This window comes from Mustela putorius, unplaced genomic scaffold (assembly GCF_011764305.1).
Source record: "Mustela putorius furo isolate JIRA1106 unplaced genomic scaffold, ASM1176430v1.1 tig00000430_pilon_pilon_pilon, whole genome shotgun sequence".
NCBI lineage: Eukaryota > Metazoa > Chordata > Mammalia > Carnivora > Mustelidae > Mustela > Mustela putorius.
This window is the reverse complement of record NW_025421377.1, coordinates 756,404-783,436: the sequence shown is the minus strand read 5'-3', so window position 1 is coordinate 783,436 and position 27,033 is coordinate 756,404. Positions and strand designations below refer to the sequence as shown.

The window sequence follows — 27,033 nt, the reverse complement described above, 5'->3', positions numbered from 1 at the left end:
ATCAACAGGGTATTTTGAGGGGTACCTGGGTGGCTCAGTGGGTTGAGCCTCTGCCTTTGGCTCACGTCATGATCTCTGGGTCCTGGGATGGAGTCCCGCATCGGGCTCTCTGCTCAGCAGGGAACCTGCCTCCCCTTCTCTCTGCTTGCCTGTCTGTCTGCTTGTGATCTTTCTCTCTGTCAAATAAATAAAACCTTAAAAAAAAAAAAAAGACCAAACCAGGGTATTTTTGTTGTTGATCAGTCATATTGTTGTCTCAGGCTGTTTCAAGGGATGATGCTTCAAATTCTGAAACCCTTCCTAGTCTCAGGTTCCAGGAGGCATGCTATGTCATCTGGCTATATGAAATACACCCATACTTTAATATTAGTTAAAATGTGCAGCTAGACTTTCCATGTCTTGTACTTATCTGCTGGTGCATTTTTTACAACCTGATTTACACTCTAGCCCTCCATGTGACACTGGGACAACTCATCACCCCATGCCTTCTGGATCAGCTTGACAAAGGAAAGCAGCATCAGGTGACCATCATGAAGGAAGTCCAAACAGATAGTTTTAGAACAACAAAACTTCCAATAAAATACATACCTAGTGACTGTGTGATAAGACACAGAAAGCACATTTCTGTAATCATAAAAATTGCTACTGAGTCTGTTAACAATGATCTTTTCTTTAATTATTATTTTTTACTATGTCATGTTAGTTGCCTTACAATACATCCTTAGTTTTCGATGTACTGTTCTGAGATTAATTACAATGATCTCCTATATTTGCTTTGGGCAATGAATGTTAAGTCCTACTGCCTCAGAGCAAGGGAATATCTTTTCCCCAGCTGGAGACTATGTCTTATCTTAACACAACATCATCCATCTGAAGACTTGTTAGAACTTTATAAACCCAGGTATGGATAGTGAAAAGGGAAATACTGAAGAATTGGGTGAATGTGCAGAGAGTTTTTATATAGAGCAGGTGTGTGGCCATTGTTTTACTGCTTAGAGACAGAAGTCCTGGCATGTGTATAGGGAAGATTCTCCTGGTAGGAAAACACAAGACTGGTGGGATGTTGTCAAAGTCAGTTTGGGTGTTCCAAGGAGACCAAAATGATGAAAAGTGAAAGATGACCAGCACAGAAGGCGTATAAACTCCTGGCCTCCTATTTATGTTGTTTTCTTTGAGGAAAAGACAACTATTTACAAATACAGAAGATGCTGTTCAGACTTTGCAGAAGATGTCTAGAATGCTTTGTGTAAGTCTCAGGGAGAAAAAAGCATACTAAGACATAGCTCATGCTTATTGATCATTTTTTGCATGCCCAACGCTGCTCTGAGCGCTTTACTTATTTCAGCTAATTTAATTTACAAAAACCTTATGAGATCATCATCATCATCATCATCATTATTGTTATTATATAGCAGACTTTTTAGGGGCTTGAGTACATTGGTAGAAGAACTGCAAGACCTGTTCAAATTTAATATCAACAAATACTTTTTTTTTTATTTGACAGAGAGAAATCACAAGTAGATGGAGAGGCAGGCAGAGAGAGAGAGAGAGAGAGAGAGAAGCAGGCTCCCTGCCAAGCAGAGAGCCCGATGAGGGACTCGATTCCAGGACCCTGAGATCATGACCTGAGCCGAAGGCAGCGGCTTAACCCACTGAGCCACCCAGGCGCCCCAACAAATACTTTTTTTTATTTGGTTCTTACTCATTCATATTTTTTTAATGACTTTATTTATTTATTTGACACACAGAGATCACAAGCAGGCAGAGAGGCAGGCAGAGAGAGAGAGAGGAAGAAGCAGGCTCCCCGCGGAGCAGAGAGCTTGATGTGGTTGGGACTGGATCCCAGGACCCTGAGACCATGACCAGAGCCAAAGGCAGAGGCTTTAACCCACTGAGCCACCCAGGTCCCCCTCATTCATATTTTTTGCGGTATAGTTGATACACAATATTATATTAGTTTCAGGTGTACAACATATTGATTAGACAGTTCTATGCATTAATTAATGTTTATCACGATAAACGTAGTTTCCATCTATCAGCATGCATTATTACAGGGTTATTGACTATATTTCCTATGCTGTACTTGTCGTCCTCATGACTTTTATATTTTATAACCAGAAGTTTGTACTTTTTAACGTCTTTCACCTATTTTGCCCATCCCCCAAACTTCCTTGCCTCTAGTAACCACTAGTTTCCTTTGTGAGTTCTTTTTTTTTTAATTTTTTCAATTTATTTATTTTCAGAAAAACAGTATTCATTATTTTTTCACCACACCCAGTGCTCCATGCAATCCATGCCCTCTATAATGTGAGTTCTATTATTATCCTCATTTAACAGATGAGAAAATCAATGCACCGATGTAAGATAATTTGCCTGAGAGTATAAAAGTGGGATTTGAACACAGACAGTATAATTCCAGAAGCAGCACGTTTGCTAACCACGGCACTCGACTTAGGATACATTTTCTCATTGAACTGGTTTTTGTTTTTTTTTTTTTTTAGATTTTATTTATTTATTTGACAGACAGAGATCACAAGTAGGCAGAGAGGCAGGCAGAGAGAGAGGAAGAAGCAGGCTCCCTGCTGCTGAGCAGAGAGCCTGATGCGGGGCTTGATTCCAGGACCCTGAGATCATGACCTGAGCCGAAGGCAGAGGCTTTAACCCACTGAGCCACCCAGGCACTCCTCATTGAACTGTTTTTATAAGCAGAAGTGTAACCCCCACAGAATCAGGAAGCGAAAGAAGAGTAGTATGACCAAGAATGTTGCCAGTTGTCCTAAAGGAATCTTTTGCAGTCATCACATAGTTGTTTTAAATAATATTTATAGGAAGAGGAGATGCCCACTAACAAGGTTAATGTTTAAACTCTACCAGCCAGAGTTCCGTGTTTATTTTGGTCAAATTCAGTTGACATTTGTTTTATCTGGAATAATGTGTTAAGTTAAATATCATAAAAATTTCAATATGCCTCTTCTCATAAAGTTAAAATGTTGCATAAACTAGAAGAAGAGGAATATTTTGTTGATATACTCTGCAAAACTCCCATTACTATATGAAATATAGATATGATATAACCTTACCATCTTAAGTATTGGGTACACTAATCTAACTCATGCAATTGCCTTTAGTAAGTTAATAATTCAGGGCTATGTGGTTAACAAAGCAATTAGTAAAGTGTCCAAGATATATGGCTAAGAGCACATATCATACTGAGGACTGAGTAATGCACAGGATTAGTGCATCACTATATGGTACACCTGAAATTAATATAATCCTGTATGTTAACTATAATGGAATTAAAATTAAACACCTAATAAAAAAAGAAATACATGGTTAAATAAAATTATGGTTATTCATTGCAATTTCCAGAAAAAAGCCTAAAACTTGAGAATTGGGTTATTTACAGAGTTTGTTGAGTGGACATGTGGACTAATCATATGACTATATTGGTATTGCTTTGATTTCATTTATTGAGATGTAATGTCAATTGTTAAGGTCAACACGTACAAAGTTAAAAGATAAAAGGAAAGAATTTTAATTCAGACAGTGGTAGTGGGTGACCATGGTAATTTATGGGGTGCCTGGGTGGCTCAGTGGGTTAAAGCCTCTGCCTTCGGCTCAAGGCATGATCTCAGGGTTCTGGGATCGAGCCCCGCATCTGGCTCTTTGCTCAGCAGGGAGCCTGCTTCTCAACCACCCCGCCTGCTTCTTTGCCTACTTGTAATCTCTGTCTGCCAAATAAACAAATAAAATCGTTTTTTTTTTTTTTTAAGATTTTATTTATTTATTTGACAGAGAGAGATCACAAACAGGCAGAGAGGCAAGCAGAGATCCCAATGCAGGGCTCCATCCCAGGACCCTGAGATCATGACCTGAGCCAAAGGCAACAGCTTAACCCACTGAGCCACCCAGGCACCCCAACAATTAAAATCTTAAAAAGAAAAAAAAAAGCTTTTGAGGTTTCCTTTGTTGGATGGAGTGTGAAATTATACTTTCTTAAATAAATGGTGGGAGAATTTTAATATTATGCCTCTATTATAATAGGACAACAGAGACCAAGCTCCTGATAAAGAAGTTTTGCTGGATGAAGGAGCAGAGAGGAAGGAAAGAAAGAGAAAGGGGTGGGATCTAGCTGGTAATGGACACCTTTTTTTTAATGTGTTTTTCTCTTTGCTGGGGTTGGGTCAGTCACCTCTGCTAAATTCCCTCCTTCATGGAAATTGCTTTTCAGGGAATAATTGTAAAAGTTACCTTTCCTCAAGCCTGGTTAGTCACACCTAGGCCTGAGTTATGGTGATGCTAGGACAGTTTGTCAGTGAAATAGTCCTGGTTAGATGCTGGCCCATTGAGTCAAATTTATTTCCCCCTTCTATTCTTCTAGAAATGCTTCCATTAAAAAAAAGTATAGATCAAGGGGGGCTTTTCATCAACCAACAAACCATTCAGGTTCTTATTTATAATTCATTTCTACCAATACTTTTGATAGTGGCTCTATTTTGCTGACAAAAAGAAAAAAAAAAAGGTTAGGAATATGCCTCAGTAATCAACATATGCTGTGGGGGATTCAAGAAGTATTACACCAGGTCCTTGCCCTTAATGAGCTTACCGTTGAGTTGGTGAATGATTAAACGCATATATCTCTAGTTTGGTAGCTCTGTTTTCCAGAGAAGTTTATTTTCTGTCAGGCTTACTCATATAACGGAAGTTGAACATGTTATTCTTAGACTTCATATTAAGCGTAATGTGGGAAGGAAAGTATGAAAAGCCATTTCGTAAATATTTTAATGCAGAGAGATCACAGGGAGCTGCAAAGTTCAGAATCCTGAGCTGTATTTTTAGCTTAGCCCTTAGTGGCTCTGATGAAAGAAACTTAAACACGTTCATAAGGACAATTCCTTATGTGTCTCCCCCTTCCTTCAGGTAAAAACAATTTAAAACGATCAAATAACCTCATATACTTCTTTTTTCCCCTTCCTTCTTTTCTCTAGCTCTAAAAAATTATGTACTGAGTGTTGTTTTCCAACTTTCTAACACAAATGGTGAAATAAAATCCAATAATAACGTGGTTAAGGAAGTATCAAAATATCATGCTTCAACAAAACTAAATTGCGTATTTCAAAAGAGGGTCTTTAAGCCAGCCATAGAATCCTTTTAGGTACTCAAAGATGATTCAGTTTTCAGTAATTATCTGGGAATGGCCCGAGCTAGAAGGTCAGTTTATGTATTTGTTTTTTTTCTTATGAGTTGACTCCTATTAAAACTGTGATTTTTTTACTTACTTTTGTTTCCACAGATTTATAGGGAATGTCTTTGGTGATTGCCCCTCAAAAAATCAGTAAAAAAGCAACATTGTATCATCTGAGCACTGCTCAGGCAGCTTCACTTAGGAGTCCAATCCCTGAGGAATTATTTTGCTACATTGGCCAAGTCTTTCAGTCTCCATGAAACTCTGCTTCTTTACTTGTAAAATGGGATTAAAACTACAGTTTTTACCTTACAGAGTATTCATTATGTGAGAAAATGTGAGGCAAAGTGGCCAGCACATTGTCCATAATAGGTATTAGTTAGTATAGATCTTTCTTCTAGAAACTTCTCATGACCAGTTACTTCATTTTTTAAATTAAAGGTAAATTTTAAGCAAGTTATTTCTTTCATGGGTAAATACTCACAAAAACTAGGAGAACTCATAGAAGGAACATTGTACTTCCCTTCCACCATTTGTCATGATATCCCATTCTGAGATGTATAAAATTCAATATTTTCCTTTCTCTAGACCACCAGCCAGCGAGCAGCCTCCGCCTGCCTTTGTCCCAGCAGAGATGCTCACGTCATCAGGTTACGAGGGACAATATTTTCAGCCAGCATCCAACCCGGATTATTATTCACAATCATCTTACACTGACAGTTTTGAGGAAGAGCCTCCTTTGCTAGAAGATAAGTTAAGGAAGTGCTATTAACGTGTGTACAGCTAGAAGAATCAGAGCAATAATCAGCACGTCATGTGCGGTCAGCATGCTGTGTGTTTTATGTGTGATTGTCCCACGTATAAACAAGTCTGCCAGACGGAGGTGCAGAAACCGTTGGACATTTGATTCATGCTTGCGTGGGGAAAACTCAAAGCAGATGTGTTGCCATTGCTGTGCTATTAACTGCAGTTATTAAGTGTTTCTTCTATTTGTTGAAGTGTGGACTCCCTGATGGAGGCTACACAAAAGTGAACACATCTTTGAGCAGAGCGGTTGCATCAAAGTAATGGCCCTTCCCACCCCAGTGAATGAAGCTGCTTCATAATAGCACATTGTATCTTCTGCTAGGATGCCTGGGGCCAGGGGGGTAGTTTCTCAATATTTCTTAATTGTCATAGAGACAAGCCAGTCTTTTTTTTTTTTTCTTCCCTGGCTCAGAGGAGCCCCCTCATCCCAGCTGGGTATGGCTAAGTGGGGAGGAATATACGATTCCAGGGAATAGCACTCCTGGTGGTGAGGAAACCAGTGGACTTTTAGGATTGTCCTTTAGGAATTTCAGGGGGGGTTCCATGCACTGATTTTTGTCTTCTTTTTAAAATCTGACCATGCTACACCTGCTGCTTTTGCCCTTATAGCAAATCAACATTGATGCCAGAAGTATAGGGGCTGGAAAACCCAAACTCAAGTAGATTTAAATTTAAGAGCCAAGGTTGGGGCACCTGGGTGGCTCAGTGGGTTAAAGCCTCTGCCTTCGGCTCAGATCGTGATCCCAGGGTCCTGGGATCGAGCCCCGCATCGGGCTCTCTGCTCAGCAGGGAGCCTGCTTCCTCTTCTCTCTCTGCCTCCTCCCTGCCTACCTTGTGATCTCTCTGTCAAATAAACAAACAAAATCTTTGAAAAAAAATTAAGAGCCAAGGAGAAGTATGAATATATGAATAGTCAACAATTATGCTCTCACCCCTTTATATGTGATCAGTGAAAAGGGCGAGATTAAAATTCCCAATATTTTACATCAAAAGGTCAGTGATTGCCTCATATGAACAGAGGTAACCACCTGGCATTAAGACATTCTTTCTTTGAGATCAAAATTTAAAAAAAGGTGAACGATTTTAACTACTCAGAAAAGCACAGGAAATGATATCATAGGTTTGTTGGCTGTCCAGAAGCCAGTTAGATTTGGGGGATCAGTTATGTTTAACCAATTCATTCCAGTTTGCCTCTGCAATAATAATCAGAACCTGAAAATTGTAAGTTATCCTTATTAAATATTCTCTTTGATTCCACCAACATCTCTACTTAAAAAAAATCAGTTGTTATAAAATAACCTATGTTCAATATAGAAATTTGGCAAATAGAGAAACATATGAGTAAAAATATCAAGACCACCTAAAATTTTGTCTCTGTGACATGACTTCCATTAATGACTGATGTATTTTCTTCCAACTTTATGCTATTTTTATGAGTGTGTATGTGTGAAATACATATATGTAAATATTTTTCATAAGAATATATGAATTTAAGTATATATGCTTAAAAGTGAAATGCCATATTTTTGAATCCATGTGTATTTATGAATACTTAAAAATGAAAGTTGGATCATACAATGGCTATGAAGTTCTATAGCTTTTAAAGTTACCTAATATCAAAATTATTTCTATGCATGCATTCTTTAAAGTCATTAAATATTATTAGAAAGTATGCAGAATGGCTTCATAATATTTTTCATATAAAAGTACCATAATTTAAACTCACCTTAAAGGTTAATCCTTATAATAAGTAATGCTTTGGTGAAGTAAGTAACTTTCATCTCTACAGAGTCTGTCTTTAGGTTGGATCCATAACACTGGGATTACTGGGTCAAAAGATACTTACACTGTCGAACTGATCTAGAAAAGGATGACCCCTACACCATCATAGTAGAATATGAGATATTTTTGTTAATTGATGGGTAAAAAGCAATACTTTGTAGTTCTTGATTACTAGAAAAGTTACATATTTTTTTCACATTTATTGACTATTCTTTTGTTTTCATATCCTTTGTCAGATTTCTTATTTGAACCTCAAAATTTTTCCTTTTCTTTTTTGATTTTTGAAGATATTTATTTGGTAAGGATATTTAACGATTACCTGGAATATGTATTGCAAACATTTTTTTCCCCAGGTGGTGTTTGCCATCTAATTCGTTAATAGGATGCTAAATCATATAGAAATTTTAATATTTATTTTTTTAACTCCACAATATTTTTCTTGGTAAATTTTATTCAGAATATATTTCTCCAGCTCTAGGTACTGTTTATATCCTCTTGTATATTCTTTTTTTTTTTTTTAAAGATTTTATTTATTTATTTGACAGAGAGAGATCACAAGTAGGCAGAGAGAGAGAGGAGGAAGCAGGCTCCCTGCTGAGCAGAGAGCCCCATGTGGGACTCGATCCCAGGACCCCGAGATCATGACCTGAGCCGAAGGCAGCGGCTTAACCCACTGAGCCACCCAGGTGCCCTCCTCTTATATATTCTTAAATTTTTAAATTATCTTTTTGTTTTGCACTTAAATTTTTGATTCATTAAAAATTACTTTAAGTTAGTATGTAAAGTAGGATTTAACATTTTTTTCTTTATGAGTATCAAAGTTTTCCTGTAACATTTATTGAAAATAATATTTTCTTTTCTGCTTGTATAAATGTCTCTATTGTGATATTCTAAACTTGAAGGCATCCTCCCTAATATCTTATTAATTTCAAATAGAAAATATACTTGATTTCTTCTCCTACTTTATGTAACTTAGAGAAAATTCTTGGATTTTATTTTCTCTTTGTGATTGTCCCTACCAAAGTGCTAATGCATTAGAGATGAAAGCAATTGCACCTAATATAATTTTGCATCTTGAATCTATGACATTTCTAGATGCTGATTCAATACATTCCTGAGGCTGGGTGACTTTGTGAAAGTCTGGAGCCTCATCTGTTTCAAAGATATGAAAAAGCCACAGGCAGGATTTCTAGGATAAGGTGATAAATGTCATTTGCTAGTTTTTATTGAGTATACACCAAACAGGGTATCACATTATGAAGCTATAATAATTAACATCCCTTATACAAAAATATGTTATTTGAAAGTGTGCTTCTTTATTCCTTAAATACTTTGTTGTCTAAAAGACTTGTTTGGTGATTTTATGTAAGAATGATAACTTTTACTATTTGATTATGTACAATCAATATGTTAACAAATGTATCTTGAAGAATAATAGCCAATTCAAGTCTGTCAAACCAGAAAAATTACTGTGCTATTCAGTACTTATATTTGTAGCACAGCCCGATGTTTATATTTAAAAGGCCAGTGCCACTATTTGCATAGAAAACAAAGATATTAATTCATTTTTATAGCATATATATCATATACTTTACTACCACTAGATGACAGCAAAACAATAAATTTTACATTCAAATTTCACAGCAGTTTCATCTTTTATCTTGTATAATAAGGTATTATATTAGGATATCTACAATTAATAAATACTTATAATCTCATTTGCATACCCTGTAATAAATTTGAAAACAAAATATTATGGAGATATATTTTGGTAGACAGAAATTCTTTTTTGGTGTGACAATATTTAGTAAGTCTTATGTTCACTCACCGTTTCATGACTTGATGTTGAAACATGTGCAGAAGTTAATGATGCCATTAAATAAACGTCTGAAATCAGTAATAATGCCTCACAAGGCATTTTACATCTGAGTTTCTTCAGGAATAATTATTATGCATTTTGAGGAAAAAAGGTATTTTGAACTTAAGGCCACTGTGTTGTGGCAAATGCTGAAAACATATTACTAACATAAATATCTTAATCGCAAAAAAAGTTTGAAACAACATAAGGCTTAGGTGAAATTAATTTAAATTTAAATCTGCTTTTTAAAAATCACATGAGACATTCTTTTTTTTTTTTTTTTTCAAAGATTTCATTTATTTACCCGACAGAGAGAAATCACAAGTAGACGGAGAGGCAGGCAGAAAGAGAAAGGAAGGGAAGCAGGCTCCCTGCTGAGCAGAGAGCCCAATGCGGGACTCGATCCCAGGACCCTGAGACCATAACCCGAGCCGAAGGCAGCGGCCCAACCCAATGAGCCACCCAGGCGGCCCACATGAGACATTCTAACTTCATTTTAAGCTCGGTGAATTTCTCATCTCCTCCAAAGTGTATGTTTGTTAAGAAATATATAACTATATGGGGCGCCTGGGTGGCTCAGTGGGTTAAAGCCTCTGCGTTCGGCTCAGGTCCTGATCCCAGGGTCCTGGGATCAAGCCCAGCATCATACCGGGCTCTCTGCTCAGCAGGGAGCCGGCTTCCTCCTCTCTCTCTGTCTACTTGTGATCTCTGTATGTCAAATAAATAAATAAAATGTTAAAAAAAAAAAGAAATATATAACTACATGGTGATAATAGAAAGGATGCAGCACAAAAGTTGAAATGGACATGATTTATTCACTATTAACCAGTCAAATTCTTTCTTTTTAAGCTAAGGATAGCAATGGTCAGCCTGGATATGAAATAAGTGAAAAAAAAAAAAAAAAGATCCTTACTACTGCAGTGTAGACCAATGTCTATCCAACCTTTTGAAAATGTCTAGGTCCCTGTGAGAGTAAGACCCCTCTTTGTCATGGCAGGCATTAAAGTCCATCTGGTATTTTGTGTATGGAAAGTCAGATATGCAAATGTCAGGTGATATGTGCAGGTATAAAAGCAGTTGAACTATATACTCTGTATCTGACCAAAGACTGTCACTATTCTGGGAAGGGAAGTTGAATGCCTTGTACAAATGATTTAGGGAAAAAAATCCTTCATATTAGAAAACTGAGCTTAATTAAAAAAAAAAACACGTGAGATTAGATACACATTGACATCCATAGCTATATGACTAAAAGCAAGATTTTTGGTTTTTGCTATTTTGTTTTGTGTGTGGGGGATGTGTGTGTACCTTTATACTCACCCGTTCCTGTGTCTCCCACCCTCAGCTAACCAATTTTCTACTCCGTTTCTATGAAGTTGACTCTTTTTTCTCCTTGATTTTAGATTCCACAAATGACACTACACAGTATTTGTCTTTCTCTATTTTTTTAAATTAACATAATGTCCTCAAGGTCCATCCATGTCGTTGCAAACGGCAGGATTTCCTTCTTTCTCACGAATGAATATTCCATCGTATGTATATCCCACATCTTTTTTATCTGTTCACCCACTGACAGACATTTAGGTTGTTCCCATGTCTTGACTATTGTGAAAAATGCTACCTTGAACATGGGAGACCATATATCTTTTTGATGTCCTGTTTCCATTGCCTTTGGATATATATCCAGAAGTGGGATTGCTGGATTATATAGAAGTTCTTTATTTTTTTTTTTCCCCTTTTTTCTTTTTTTAAATTGGCCAGGTTCAGTGCTCAGGTCAAATGGTTGGCTGCCAACCATTGCTGCCCTGGAGACTGACCCGCAGTGTTCTCTGCTAGAGCCACCATCTCTAAATGCCCATGTCCTCTAGCCGTAAGTGGACATGTTGTCAGCCTGGCCTGGGCAGAGGCCACAGTGGGGTAATGGGAACGCTTATTATTATTATTTTTTTAATTTTTGAGGAATGTCTGTACTATTTTCCACAGTGACTGCATGAATTTACATTCCCACCTATAGTGCACAAGCGTTCCCCTTTCTCCACATCCTAACCAGTACTTCTCATCTTTTTGATAATAGCATTCTAACGAGGTGTGTGAGACCATACCTCATTGTGGTTTTGACTGCCTTGCCCTGAGAATTAGTGATCTGGAGAACTTTTTCACGTACCTGTTGGACATTTGCATGTCCTCTTTGGGAAAATGTCTATTCAGGTACTCTGCCGCTTTTGTAATTGTATTGTTTGTCTTGGGGAGGAAAGACATTGTTTGTCTTGGGGAGCATGGGTCCTTGAATGAGATTCTCCAGCATTGAAACTTGTATTTTCTGTTACTAGTTCAGTGACTTTGGACAAATTATTCATATCTCAAAACCTCAGCCATCTGATGCACAAAATAGGAATAAAACAACAGTTCTAGCTTCATTACATGTCTGTAAAACCAATGCATCCAAATCTTGTAGAGCTCATAGCAGAATTCAGTGAAAACAGTAATAACAATAACAACAACAAACAAACAAAAAACCCATTCAGTTCTTTTTAGCTGAAATGCATTGTTCTTTACAGTAGTTTATCTCTGATTATTCTGGGTCTCTGGCTTACTCTTATTCAAATTTTAAATGATAGCAGTAGTCAGCATGATTATTGGGTCCTAAATAGTAAAGTCCTTTTCTTCTCCTTTTTGAATGTTCTTTTTTCCTACTCAAGATACATTTTAACGTTTATCTTTATAGAACTCATGAAAAAAGAAACCGATGTGGTGTTACTATTTATTTCTGTATTCAGTGGATGTCAGGTAGCTGGGTTTTTAAAAAAAAAAAATTAAATAAAAATGTAAGAGGGGCAGGATCTAGCAGAAGGGTCTGTGATGTGGCAGTCAGAATTACTTAAAAACAAGGTATTGGGGAAAAAAGATATTTCTAAATGAATTTGGACTCATGGACAATAAGCTCCATTGATTTTGAATATTTTATTCTACCACCACCACTCACAAAAGGAAAAGCTTAACTTGTCTCAAGAATTTCACTTTGGGTACATAGATTGAACCACAGACCTTTTTAAATATGGGTATAAGAAAGAGACATCCTCTTTTCTCCTCTGTGGAGATTAAGGCAATTAGCATACAACTACTTTTCTCATCAGGCAAGGTGGAAATAAAATCCCAGATCTGGACTAAATATCTTTACTTTAGGTAACACTTCTAATTGAGCAATTATACCATGTTTGATATAAGTATGATATGATTTCAGAAGATTGCTCCAAGATTTTCTGCCTTTTGGGCCCACAGTTCTTGGTCACGGTGGTTTGAAGAATGAAGAGGTAGGCCAGGTGAAGAGTGGAGGGCAGACAAAGCAGAGTTTATTGAGTGGTAGTATAAAGCTCCTAGAGAGGGTGGGGGCCCAAGAGGGCTTGCCCTTGGAGTTTCTAAGAGGGGTTTTTATGAGCTCTTTTGCGAAACTATCTTAAGCAATCAGAGTGTGCTGAGTCATGCCAATCAGGGCTTTGGTCACTTATCTGTCTTCCTATTAGGTGCATGTCAGCGTACTGATGGTCTTTTTTGCTGACAACTGGTACTTATGTCTTAACTGCCCATTGCCTATGATAGTGACATATGCTTTGTGGTTAATTGTCTTATTTTAGGATGTGTTGCTGAAGTCATCTCTGCAAAGGCTGCAAGCAGAATGCTAGTGTAGTCTTGTCTAAGCTGCAAAACAGGTTGTCAGTGCTGTTTTATTGTAGCTATCCTGATTCCATATATTGTTGTTGGGGACACTGGCCCTGACTCCCTAACTATCTAACTCCTAACAGTGTTATCAAGGGAAAATGGGGGGACGGGGAGGAAATATCTATTATCTAATATTTATTAAGCAATAGGATGGGACTTTGGGTCTTTTAGTTACCATTTTATTTTTTATTGTAGAACATCTATTTCCTAATTTTCAGCTAGATTTTAAGCTTATATTTGCTGCATAAGGCATGGAAATTTTCCCTTGATGTAATTATTTCTCTAAAATTTTTTTAGTTCCTTGTTTGGGAACAACAAATCTTTTGTTGTTGTTGTTGCTGTTAAATCACTGTTTATTGCATAGAACTTTAGATTTTGGAGGTGTAGCAATATGATGAAAGTGCTAAGTAAATTAATGAGATATGTTAAATTTAAGTAAACATTATCCATGATTATTTTTTATATTTATATTATTCCTTTTTGTTTGTTTGTTTTTGCAGAACTTGGAATTAATTTTGATCACATATGGCAAAAAACCTTGACCGTGTTAAACCCGCTGAAGCCAGCAGATGGCAGCATTATGAACGAAACGGACCTCACTGGGCCTATCCTGTTTTGTATCGCTCTGGGAGCCACCTTGCTTCTGGTAACAGAATGCAGCAAGCACCAGATTTTAATGTGTGTCAAGTGTTATGTTTGAAGAAGTCTTTGTTAATACAGAAGAATATATGTTACTTGATAAAGTGTAGATTATTTAATTTATAACTACCTTTTTTTTTTTTTTTTTTTTGTGAGGCATAGTTAATTGAACCACAGTGATAAAGAGAAACAACCCTCAAGTATTAGGACAGAAAAAATATAAATTTAAACAGAATATCAAAAATCAAATCACCAAGCAAGTTTTTAACAAAGTGGGCAATCCCTTATGTCTTTCTTATTATTCAGAAAAGATTGTCAATTTGAAAAAGTTGAAGGAACACATGGATTTGGGAAATACTGGCCCAAATTTTCTTTCTTGTTTTCTGTGACACTTCAGTTGTGACACCAGAGAAATCCTTTCTCTTTGCTCGTCATTTTCTCTGCTGGGGTGTGCCTATAGAATATTTCAAATACTATGTGAGGTATGAGTATGAGATGAGTCTCCTTGTTTCCGGCTAGGTTATTATGAGTACATTAATTTGCAATGTGTAATCAGTGATTTGTATATTTAACCTATATATTTCTCTATTATTTGAGTTTTCTGCTTTTTATATACACATTTTCCCCCTTGACTTTGCCATTCGTCTTGTGTGTGGGCCTCTTTCATTCTTTAAATCTGGACTAATGTGGTGAGTCTCCAAAGAAGTAAAGAAAAACACATTTCCACCCACGTTAAGTTTAGAAGACATTTAGCTCATACTTTAGAAAAATGTTTCATTTAAAGGAAAAGGGAGAAAAAGAGAAAATGTCTATGATTTTAAACCAAGGAAGTAATGACCATATGTGAAAAACAGAGGATGAAAAAGATGGTCAGGCCAGTCTGAGAAGTATAGTTTCATTAAGGGACAAAGAGATAAGCTTGACAGGAGAAAGAATACAGGAAATTAAAAATTCTAGGAAAAGCCCTTAAAATCACTCTTGAGTCCACCTCTCTGTCTCTTGGCTATCCACTTTCCATAAATTTTTTTTTTCTCCACTATAGTTATAGTTTTCAAAAGTAGATGTAAAATGTATTTGCAACTAAATAAATTTTCACTTTTTATTTATTAATTTATTTTATACCAGTCAAAATATTTAGAGCAATCAAGTTTCTGCATGGTGATATGATTAATAATCACATCATATTTATCTAATACAATAGTATTTAGTGATAGCATCTTATCTTTTCCTTTGAACTACTGTAATGAAAATACTCTGTAAATCAAACACTGTCTCAACTAGAGTTTTAGTCTTTAACTTCCCTTCTTTCTTTGTCACAGTAATATGATAATCTTAGCTACACTAAGACCATGTCATTTAATCAAATAGAAATAATCAATTTAATATATTAAACCATATTTCTTTTTCAAGTGATTTCTAATATAACAGCTGTTTGTTTTATTATAGAAAATGTTATTATCATCCCTTAAAGGAAAGCATTAATCCCATTAAGCTCTCTTTGGGGTGTATAATGTTAGTTGGAATTATTTAAATATCCTCTTTTTTGTTTGAAGTACAAAACAATATAGGCTAAGAACTCATGGAAGTGAGAAATTGAACATACCCCTAATTTTGCCTCTAGGTATGATCTTGAGATTTTTGTTTCTTATTTCTTCATTTTGAAGACAAAAAAAAAACATTTATGTAAGTGGTTCTTGAGGTTCTTTTCAGCTCTAAAATTTGGAGGAATATGTGAAAGTGCGTATTTTCTGAAATATTTTATAAGCAGACATTATCAGTTTTATTTTCCCACTAGATGTCATTACTTCAGAATTGATTCTAACACATGTAGAGCAATAAAGACCAAAAACAACAAAAAATCACCTAGGTATATACTAATGAAGTCAGATTTCACTCAGAGCCCATTTGAAACTAAACTAACCATGCCCTGGGTATCTAGAATTGAAATGTAAAAGAAAAGTTTATGGGCTGATATAAGCATTGTACTAGAGAAAGCAAAATTGAATCCAAAACAACAATCGATTTATTCATTTTCTCCAGAGGCATAAAACTCATGATCACATTCTTATCATTTTTATAATTTATGTTGACATAAGGCATGACATAGTATCTTTTAGTGACTTTCTTCATGTTGAAGGAGGCAAACCTAAGAGGACAGCTTCAAACAGTTAGCATAAATTTAGTGTTATTTTTGCTGTCAACATTATGTCATCCCCAAAACAAGGAAGATAAGAGGTTTAAAAGTATGGCTCCCTTTCGTTTTTCCGGTAGTTCTAAGAGTGTGATCTGGAAAAGGAACATGCATGACCAATGTCAAAGCATAATCAGAAGAATAGTGAGTATTTCAAATTCAGATTTAGTAAGGAGAGTGGTACAAGGTGGACACGTAAGGTTTTCAGGTTAAGAAGAAATGTGTCGCCCTCGGCCCGCAAGAACGACAATCAGCCTGGTATGGTGTTAATGCTTCATCCCGTTTATTTCGTAAACTTCCTTAGCTTATATGCAGCAGGGTGACCAATAAGGGGCCAAGCAATGGGGAGAGCCAATGAGAGTCCTGTTACTATGCTGATTAAATTTGAAACAGCCAATGACTATGTCCTCCTTTAGGCGGGCTTCACCAGAACGTTCCTTGTTTACTTGCAGCATGTTTTGCTGGCAGTGAGCCAAGCGCCATCTTGTAATGGCAGGGACTTTCCCAGCTGGAGGCGGTCCCCGACAGAAATGGAACATTGGTTTTCCATTTTAGTTACAAGCCCTTTTTTAGAATTTGAAACAAATTAAAAATGGCGATGGCCTCTGCCAAACAAAATCACCACTTAGAATGGGTAAACCGACCAGAGAAGCGATGAGGGGGCCAGTCACTAACTGATACCCCAAAGAGACAGTTTTACGCTCAAATTCATTTTGTCCACCCTCTATATACCCCGCCCTTTTTATAAAAGCTCTTGGGATCAGAAAGTTCTAGCTCTGTGTGTTTTGCTTGTGGGGAAGTGGCCCTTCACCGTTACAGCTTTCGCTACCTCAGAATTATCCCGTCCAATTAAAACATGGAGTAGGAGGTTTCTCTAATATAAGTGATTTTAAATGGTCACTATTTTCCAAGTGGAAAAAACTCACCCAATAGAGCAATAACTAAGAGGGTTCTTAAGCATGTCCATTAGCATTATTAGTATTATTTCACAGGATAGCCATGAGAATACAGAAGTTACTTAGTAAGAACTCATTATGGCTACTGCAGGAGAGAATTCTGCAAGCACAGCTCAGGGACATTTTGTGAAAGGACTTGGTAGTGACCAATGTTCCCATCTCTACAGAGGAAGAAGAACTCAAAATAGCTAGACAATTTTGAACATTAAAATGGTCATAATATTCTCCATTAGTTAATTGCAAAGTAAATATCTCTTTACTCTGTAAGACATAAAGACTGTATAGATAACAGCCATGGAGAAGAGAACATGACAGCTAAAAAGCTCACTCTCTGCATTTACCAGATCCTTCCTTGTTTTGCATGATTCCCATGAAAAACAAAGTCAGCCTATTCAATATTTACCCAGAATTTCTAATCAGCGTAATGTAAATAGAAAAACTAAGTGCATTCTTTACTGGAGCTTTGGCATCCTCAGGTAGCAAACATTAAAATATCCCCTGTTGAATCAATAGTAGTTTGTGACTTTCTCTGGGTGAGTTTAATGGGACTATTTCAGCTCCCAATCCCTAGTGCCTGTGGGAGATGGCTATTTTTATGAGTCCTCAGAAAATCAGTGTTGTATCCTGAACACTACTGATTTCCCTTTAACAGTACTTCTTTTATGATTCAGTACCAGTTGGTTTATATAAACCAGATTTTCATAAAGTATGTTCAGTTAAACTGGTAATAGGAATTAGGAAAACAAAGGATTCTGTGGTCAAATAAGTTTAGGATATGCTAAAAGGTCAAGTTAAAAAAGGTTTAAAAAAGGTCAAGTAAGTCCCGTTATTTTAAGACTTGGGAGAGTTCCTATAGGTGTCCAACATCTAATTTTAGAACCAGACTGGCTAGGTTCCACGCCAAGTTGCACTGCTTAACGTTTTATTTTCAGCAAGTTGTATATTCTCTTCACCTTAGTTTCCTCATGGGTAAAATGAGTATAATAATGGTACCTACCTCATAAAGTTGTGTGGATTAAATAATTTAATACATGTGAAATGCTTAGGATAGGATCTAACAGTAAATCCTGTAGGTATTGGTTAACATTACTCATTTGCCTTGTAAAATCTGCAAGATGAAATTAGATTATTTTTCATCCATTAATTCATTCATTTAATTATTTAACAAATAGGGAGAGTAAGTATATTCTTACTTATGTCTTGTACTTCTAATAGGTGATACATGATTTAAAAAAAAAAAAAAACTTGAAATTTTTTTTCATCTTTTCAGTGGCATGCACGGGCCACCCTGAATATAACCAGGAGGATTTGTTTTCAGGACCTGAAGTCATAGGATAGTCAGTGTTTTCTCCAGAACTCCCAGTCTCCTGATGACTGTGCCCAAAAGACATGAGACAGTATTGAGCTGATTGATTCTAAAATGCTCTCTGCTCTGTTGACATTCCAGTTTCCTCTTGATCTTTGTTGTGTGTTCACCTGTGTCCTTCCTTCCCATTGTTTCAGGCAGGAAAAGTTCAGTTCGGTTATGTGTATGGCATGAGTGCCATAGGTTGCCTGGGGATTCACACCTTACTAAACTTGATGAGCTCTTCCGGGGCGTCCTACGGCTGCGTGGCCAGCGTCCTGGGCTACTGCCTGCTCCCCATGGTCATCCTGTCCAGCTGCGCCATCTTCTTTTCACTGCAGTAAGTGCCTGCGTGCCTTAATGGACCCCACGTGCACAGTCCTCTCTCAGGCTTGCCACACCGGGGTGACAGTTAACCTCTTTTCTGATCTTTTTGGGAATGGAATCGGGGAAACTTTGGCTATTAAGACTGACACACAGATTCAGGTAAGTGGGTCAGTTTGGGCTCAGGTACTCTGCCTATTTAGATGATGTAAACAATAAATTCAACCAAGTTATCTGTGAAAGTGGCACTTTGGAGGTGGTTGCAGTCTTCAGTACAACCATTGTCTGGGGTAATAGAACAACTGCATGAATTCACTTGTTTGATTTTGGAAGAGGAGCTGCCTGGTGAACACTGACGAATTGCTTCAGCTCCCAGGCATTCTGCCTTTGAGGCGACAAGCAACTGCGATTTCTCAGCTGGGCTCCTTGCAGTGAAGAATTCCCAGGAACCCTGATGAGGATATTAATACTGGAGAACTTTATAGCGTACATGCTCAGCCAATAGATTTTTTTTTTCTTTTTTACTTCCTGGGAAGTTAGGATTTGCAATTCAAAACTATTAATGAGGATCCAGTAGATATATTTCTGTTGGGCAATTTCCGAGGGGATGTGAACGAACATCACTACCACAGTTTGGGGAGAGCAAGTAATTACATAGTCTTTTGTCCCCTACGTGCTCGGAACTCAATAAACATTTGCCATCAGTGCCCGTTCTTCCACATCCAAAGAAGACACAATTTGAAATTTTTTGGATGATCCACATTTTGGGTTATTAACACTACACTGGATAGTGTATTATATAAAAAACTTACCAATGCCAAAGGTAGACATTGTAGGAGAGCCTTTACAAATTTTGTTTAGATGTCTCATTTAGTTTTTTAATAACATTGTTGAGAGTGACTTAGTTGGAAATGCTTCTCTGTTTTAACATGGTCTCACATATATAAATATATTTATTTACTTATTTAGCTCGAATGGGAGGGGCAGAAGGAGAGGGAGAGAATCCCAAGTGGGTTCTTTAGCAAGCTTTTCCATTTACTGTGTTGTTTGGGACAGACATTTGACATGTTAATACAGAGTTTAGTTCTATTTAGTTGAAAGCTTTTGCCAAAGAATGCTGTAATCATTTACGATTTAAGAATTTAAAATTTAAAACATTATATCCAGCAAAGTTAAGATGCTCTATTTGAGCATCTCAAATGACTTCAGATTATTAGGGGAAGAAAATAACAACTAAAATGAGATTTTGAGAATCATCAGAAGTTTGGACCCTGTTTCATTAGAGATTCATTCTGAAATGATAAAGGATGATTTAGAAATCTTTTAAATTGTATTAAAGGAGAGTAAATTATCCAACCCCCTAAGACTATTACACTGAAATTTCCTTTTTGGGCATAATACTATATCACTCAAATCAATCACATATAATTTTACATTTTCGTTCATAAAAACATATATTAGGTTGACCTATAAATTTTTCCTAATATATATTTATTAAACCAATGCGTATCATATTTATTAGAGGACACTCTAAATATTTTTGGTTTATTTATAATCCACAGCATCAGAAGCCATATATTGTATAGTTTTTCTCTGGTTCAGTTATTAAAAGTAAATATCTTTGTCATTCTCACAAATAATAAACATAATTCTCAACTTCAGACAGTGTAGTTTGATGGTGAAAGGATCAATGTGGCATTGGGAAGTAGGAGATCTTGACCTCATGCCATTCCACTGTGTAATTTTCATCATGTCACTTCATCGATCTAAAGCTGGGGACTAGCTATCTCGTGATCTTTTGTAGATCTTACAGCTTATTTTTCTAAATAACACATTCTGTTATGCACATAAAAAATGAAATTCACTCTTTCCTCCCATACCTCCTCTTTTATCCCCATGATGGCTAGACTTAACTACCTTATTTACCCATTCATTCTTTTTTTTTTAAATATATTTTTAAAATTTATTTATTTGACAGAGATCACAAGCAGGAAGAGAGGCAGGCAGAGAGAGAGAGAGAGAGAGAGAGGAGGAAGCAGACTCCCTGCTGAGCAGAGAGCTTGTTGAGGGGCTCGATCCCAGAACCCTAGAATCATGACCTGAGCTGAAAGCAGAGGCTTTACCCCACGGAGCCACCCAGGCATCCCTACCCATTCATTCTTTCAGAACCTATTGCCTCCAAAGTTATTTTTGAAGATAACAATTTGAACAAATCCATCCCAATATTCTAAAAAATCCACAATACACCTACAAAAGGAATCCTCAGCAATGAGGTGGGAAGCCACACACAAAATTGTGTTCCCTACTTGAAGTGTGTCAGGCTTTGCTATTTCAGATAGAAACCTGAAAAGCAGACGTGAGAGCAGTGGGGATGAGGCCCCCTGCTGCATTAAAAGTCCAGTTTTCTTTCTGTTCATACCATGCATCAATTTGGAAAGAGAGTGTGGGAAAAAGAATGTGTAATTATAAAAGAAAGCCCTAAGCATAGTTTTTTTTTTTTAACATTTTTTCAAAAAATATTTTATTTATTTATTTGAGAGAGAGAGAAAGCATGAGAGGAGAGGTTCAGAGAGAGAAGCAGAGCCCCTGCTGAGCAGGGAGCCTGATGCTGGATTCAATCTCAGGACTCTGACATCATGACCTGAGCTGAAGGCAGTTCCTTCACCAACTGCGCCACCCAGGCTCCCCTAAGCATAGTTTTTATAAAAGATTTTCAGGAATAGGGATTTGAATATTGACAGATGACGGTAACTGTAGGTGAGTTTTTGTACTCCTATGAGTTCAAGTTTTACTGAAGTATAAAATGTTTACCTCTGATGGCGAGTTTGACTCACAAATTTTCAAGCTGGCCAAGGCCTTTGACTTCATACAGTTCCTCACCCTTATTTTGCAAATGGAGAAAGTAGTTATAAATATTGTACCAAGGACGTATCAGAGGCAGCTTTGACTCAATAATCTCCTTTTCTCATGATATAGGGTAATCATCTCTTTTGTCTTTGCTATAGGGGCACCTTCGGAACTGTGTTGGCACTGGTCATTATCAGCTGGTGTAGTCTCTCGGCTTCCAAAATCTTCAGTTCAGCCTTGGGCATGGAGGGACAACAGCTTCTCATTGCCTACCCTTGTGGCTTACTTTATGGACTTTTTGCCCTCCTAACAGTTTTCTGAAGAGTATTTGAGATGGCGTTTCAAGATTCTATTTGTTTCCTGTTCATATTATTCTGGAAATGTGTTAGCATTCAAATTCGGTAATATGATTTCTGCTTTATTGCTGTTGAGAGAATAATAAGCAAAGAGACAAAACAGCACTTAAGGCTGGTACTTTAATAACTTGTTTGGTTTGAATGATGTTTTGCTTTTTGGTTTGGTGCATTAAAACATTTTAAAATGCTTTAAAATCAAAGGGGATATAGTCGTTGTACTGATGCTGTACCCTGCTTTTCTCAATGGATCTATTTTTAAGAAATTGTAAGTAAATAAAATCATATGATGACTGTGTAAAGTAAAGCAATGTAGAGCCTTTTGAGAAATCTTCATGACAATTCAAACTACGTTACTGGTTAAGGTCACCCTGTCTAGCACCTTTGAAGAATTGCAGGGGAGGGTTATATAGGGTTTAATTTACCTGAGAGCTCAAAGAACCTCCTGTTTTTCAGTTCATTTACTATAACATCTGTTCTTTTGTCCTGTTTGAACAATGCATTAACTCATCACTTTTCAAGGCTTCTTTCTAGGTTTAGATGCCATGGTTCATTATTAAAATTTCTTTCTTTCCTATGTCCTCAGTAACCTTACCGTTTGCTTTCTAAACAATCACATGTGATGAGAGGGAAGCCCCCTTGTTTCATTTTAATATTACTATATCTTAAATGGCTCCACAGTTCTGCCTTTTGAATCCTACGACATTATCCTACTGAACTTGTTTTCACAACTTGCGAGATGATTATATCACACCACTCCTTCACTGCTCAAGTCTCTAATACTCTTCCCATGTTTCTCACTGTTGGTTGATGATCTCTCTTTAAATTTTATTGAAAAGAAGAAAAGTACTGCATCTTCCCACCAACAGAATATATATATGCATGTATGTGTGTGCGTGCACACACACACACTCACACACGCTGCGCGAGTATTCTGCATTCCCTCCTGACACTGTCTCTTCTCTTCACAGCCGGACTGTCCACCTATATAAATAATATTTTCCTCTTGATCTGTGTAAATTCTGATTCCAGTTCCAAAGTGTAGGGTTTTTTTCCCCCACACCACCAAGCAATGCTCCAATACCAGCTGGACACCTTCCAATTTGATTCAGTTCTGATACTGTCTACCTGGTTATAGTTCAGACCTCACCGGTTAAGGACTGAGTCCACAAGGCTGCTCCTGGCCTCCATTTCAGATGCCAGTTGCAAGTCCAGGCTGTTACCTGTACTTCTGACCAACCAGTTATAGACTGAAAGTTCCTACGACCTCTTCCTTGGCTTTAGTTAATTTGTTAGGAAAGCTCATAGAACCCAGAGAAACATTTTACCCAACTAGATTGCCAGTTTATTATAAAAGGATATAACTGAAGGACAGCCAGAAAGAAGATATACAAATTATGGGAAAAGGACACACAGCTCCCTTGCCCTTTCTAGGTACGTCTTTCTCCTGGTAACTCCCTATGCTCACCAATCCAGAAGCTTCCTGGTCCTTTTGAGTTTTTATGGAGGGTTACATAAGCATTATTGATTAAATCATTGGCCACTGCTGCCTGAATTCAACCCCCAGCCTCTCTTTCCTTCCAGGAAGTTGGGGAGTGGGACTGGAAGTTCAACTTTTGGTTCCCTTGGCATCCAGCCCCCAGCCTTAAGGGTTTTCCCAAAGTCACCTCATTAACATCATACAAAAGAAAACGTCAGGAAATGTCAAGGGTTTTAGGAGTTTTGAACCAGAAACAGGAGTGAAGACCGAATGAATGTATATTTCATCTTATAAATCAGAGTATCACACCTGTCACTCATAATCAAATCATAAACATATTTCATTATCTCTTATCTTAAAATAAAAATCCTTTGATTCATCGTCACTCTCCAGTGAGGGCCCATTTCTGTCCCAAAAATCTTTGAAACAGGTGTATCTTGTCTCTGCCTCCACTTTATCACTACTTATTCTCTTTCTGTTACTGTCCAGCCAAGATTCATTACCCTGTAATGAATTGAGGCCTCCTTTGTCAAATCAGCAATAACCCACATCTGGCTAAGTCCAACGGTCAAGTCTCAACCATGCATTTTATTTGAACATTTTGTTTGAATTATTGATCACCCTCCTCACCAACCCCTGTGCTGAAGCCCTTCACTAGACTTCTGGGACATCACCCTTTTTTTTTCTTTCCAGTTTCACTGAAAGTCTCAATTCTTTGAGTGGGCTTTCTTCCTTTTCTCAATCTTAAATCTCTTCTGTATATACCCACTTACTCGATGAGCTCATTTAATTGCATAGCTTTAAAATCTAATGGCTCCTAAATTTCCATCCATCCAGCAATCTCCCCTAAGCTCTGAACATGAGCCACAAGCCATCCAAGTGCTCAGTCTAAAAACTAGTAGTCTGTTTTCATCACTGTTACTTCCAACGTCTAATTCATCAGAACATCCTGTTGACTCTGTAATCAAAATGTATCTGAAATTTGACTATGTCTCATGAGCTCATTCCCTGCCAAAGTTACTTCAAGCCATTATCATCTGATATCTAACTGAAGCAATCTTCTTACTGGTTTCCAGCTTCCACTTTCTCCCCAGTAGGCTTTTCTACACACAGAATCTTCATGATCCTTTAAAAGTGTAAATCAGTTGTGTTATCTCGAGTCCAGGGCCCTTCAATGGCTTTTATTCATATTTACAATAGAATTCGACTATCTCTTCATAGTTCAGAAGCTTATTATTTAAAGACTGGTCCTCAGAACAACAGCAATAAAATCCTCTGGAAGATTGTTAGAAATTCAGAATCCCAGCCCTGCCCCAGACCAACTGAGCCAGAGTCTGTGTTTTAACAAGATCCTAGATGATTTGTATGCGTAACAAATCTCGAAAAGCACTAGTGGAGAGAAGGCCTTGACTCAATGATCTGACCATGATTTGCCTTCCTGACCTCATCCATCGCCTGCCACTCTCTCCCCTGTTCCCTGGTTTTATTGCTACTTCTTAGACCACCAAGTTTATCCACCTCAAGATCTTTATAACCATTCAGTCTACCCACAATATTCTCCCTTCACATCTTTCATATAGTTCAGGTCTCTCTTCATATTTTACCTCCTTAAAGAGACCTTTACTGGTTATTCTTTCTGAAACAGTACCCAGTACCCCTCCTTGCTTTGCTCAGTCTATCGTCTTACCTTCCCAGAGGTCTTATAATTACCTGAACTTATGTTATTTGTTTCTTTGTTTTCTTTCTTTAAACACTTCAAGGCCAGAGGCCTTGTCTATCCACAACAGTTCCTGACAAAAAATAGCAGATTAATACATATTTATTGAATGAATGCATGAATAAGACTGTGATTTGAGACTGATTATTGTAGTAAACAAGACAACCAAGGTGACAGCCTAATAGAAATGGCTGTAGCAGTGGCGGGGCAGTAGACAATAAACAAGTAAACAGTAAATAAACTAGACAATCACAAATGAATGAGAAGAACTCTAAGGTAGGAATGTTAGAAAAGAAGGCAGGACTTGAGTAAATGCTGGACTTCTGTAGTTTATAACCCATTAATGGGGCTCTTAGTGAAGCATGGAATTCTCTTAAAATCTTATTCTATTTGGACTGAGATAGTCCTACTGACTCTTTGTTTAAGAGACATGAAGCACCAATGTTGTTTAAGTGATTTATTTATAAAATCATCCTATTGCTTAGCTATGCATTTACATGATAGACTTAAAATTTTTACCTTTCGAAAGTGCTTTTACTGAAATAAATTATAGGTAAAAATTGCTCTAAATTCAGGATGTAAGTTGACATTTTCTATGCATAGAAATAGTCATAACAGAAAAGGTTTGATGTTTTTACTATGAAAAATTATAACCTCCATATAAATATCCACATAAACAAAGTACTAAATATTTCATAAGAGCAACACATAAGAATAAATTCCGTTTAATAGTTCCTAATGGCAAAATCATGAAATACATAAGAATTAATGTAAAAATAAATATAGATGATCTCTATGAAAATAATTACAAAATACTAGATTCACTTTTTAGGAAGGCTAGAATATGCAGATGGGTATACTATACCCCAGGATAAGAAATTGAATTTTATAGAAGGATATACCCAACATAAATGTATAGGTTTAATATAATTCCAATTAAAATTCCAAAAGTATTTTTCTTGGAAGTTGATGAAGTGATTTTAAGGTTAATCTGAAAAGAATAAGCAAATACATAGCCATGAAAAATCAGAAGTAATCTAAAATTTTGTTACAATAGGCAGTGAGTCAATTATTTTTCATCTCTATGGTCAAATGTTCGGTAATGATAGAAAAATAATTTTGAAGAATCATGAAAAAATACATGTATTAAATTCTCATAAGTTTGATATTTAGGGAGGACTTACTATGCATTGACCTGGATGGTTTATATTATTAACTCACTTAATTTCCACAGTAACTTTATGAGGTATTCTTATCATTACCTCCATTTTACAGATGAGGCTACTGGGTTACTAAAAGGCAAAATTACTTGCTCAAGGTTATTTAATCCACAACCAGGATTTGAATCAGGGAAGCCTGACTCCAGAGTCCATAACCACAACCATAAGCACAATATAACACTGTCTTTTACTGAGCAAAACCCCTCATTACATCTTCAGGGCCACCAACATGTCTAGTATTTATTCTACTCAGATTTATCCTTTCCCCTCAACCTTGGCCATTGCTGGATAGAACTGAAAAGCCTTACCTGAGAGAGAATAACAATATAGAAGAAGAAATCTAGAATGTCTAAAAGGACTAAAATGTTACGTTCATGACTCCTGGGCCCATTTCTTAACTCTAGTAGGAAGAAGCTATGCATATTCAGATCTAGTTAGCATTTAGATAGGAAAATCTCACAAAATATAGGCCTCTTCTCAACTCCAAGTTATAATGAGTGTATTATATGGAATTGTATGGAATGGAGATACTTTTCTTTTTTAATAAGTGGTGAAATTTATTTATGTTCAGTAAAGTATATTATAGAATAAGTGATAAAGTGAAAGGAACCA

The 27,033-nt window shown here is 36.8% G+C and overlaps 1 protein-coding gene across 1 annotated transcript in view; it reads left to right on the top strand.

Moving 5' to 3' along the window:
- The window catches only part of YIPF7 (Yip1 domain family member 7), a 32,811-nt gene extending 5,853 nt beyond the window's left edge, over nucleotides 1-26,958 (top strand). Inside the window, exons 3-6 of the mRNA XM_004764903.3 lie at nucleotides 5,774-5,934; nucleotides 13,850-13,995; nucleotides 18,639-18,820; nucleotides 21,810-26,958. Coding sequence (XP_004764960.1) covers nucleotides 5,774-5,934; nucleotides 13,850-13,995; nucleotides 18,639-18,820; nucleotides 21,810-21,972 — 652 coding nt within the window. The 3' untranslated portion in view covers nucleotides 21,973-26,958. The remainder of the gene's footprint in view (nucleotides 1-5,773; nucleotides 5,935-13,849; nucleotides 13,996-18,638; nucleotides 18,821-21,809) is intronic.
- The last annotated feature ends 75 nt before the right edge of the window (nucleotides 26,959-27,033 follow it).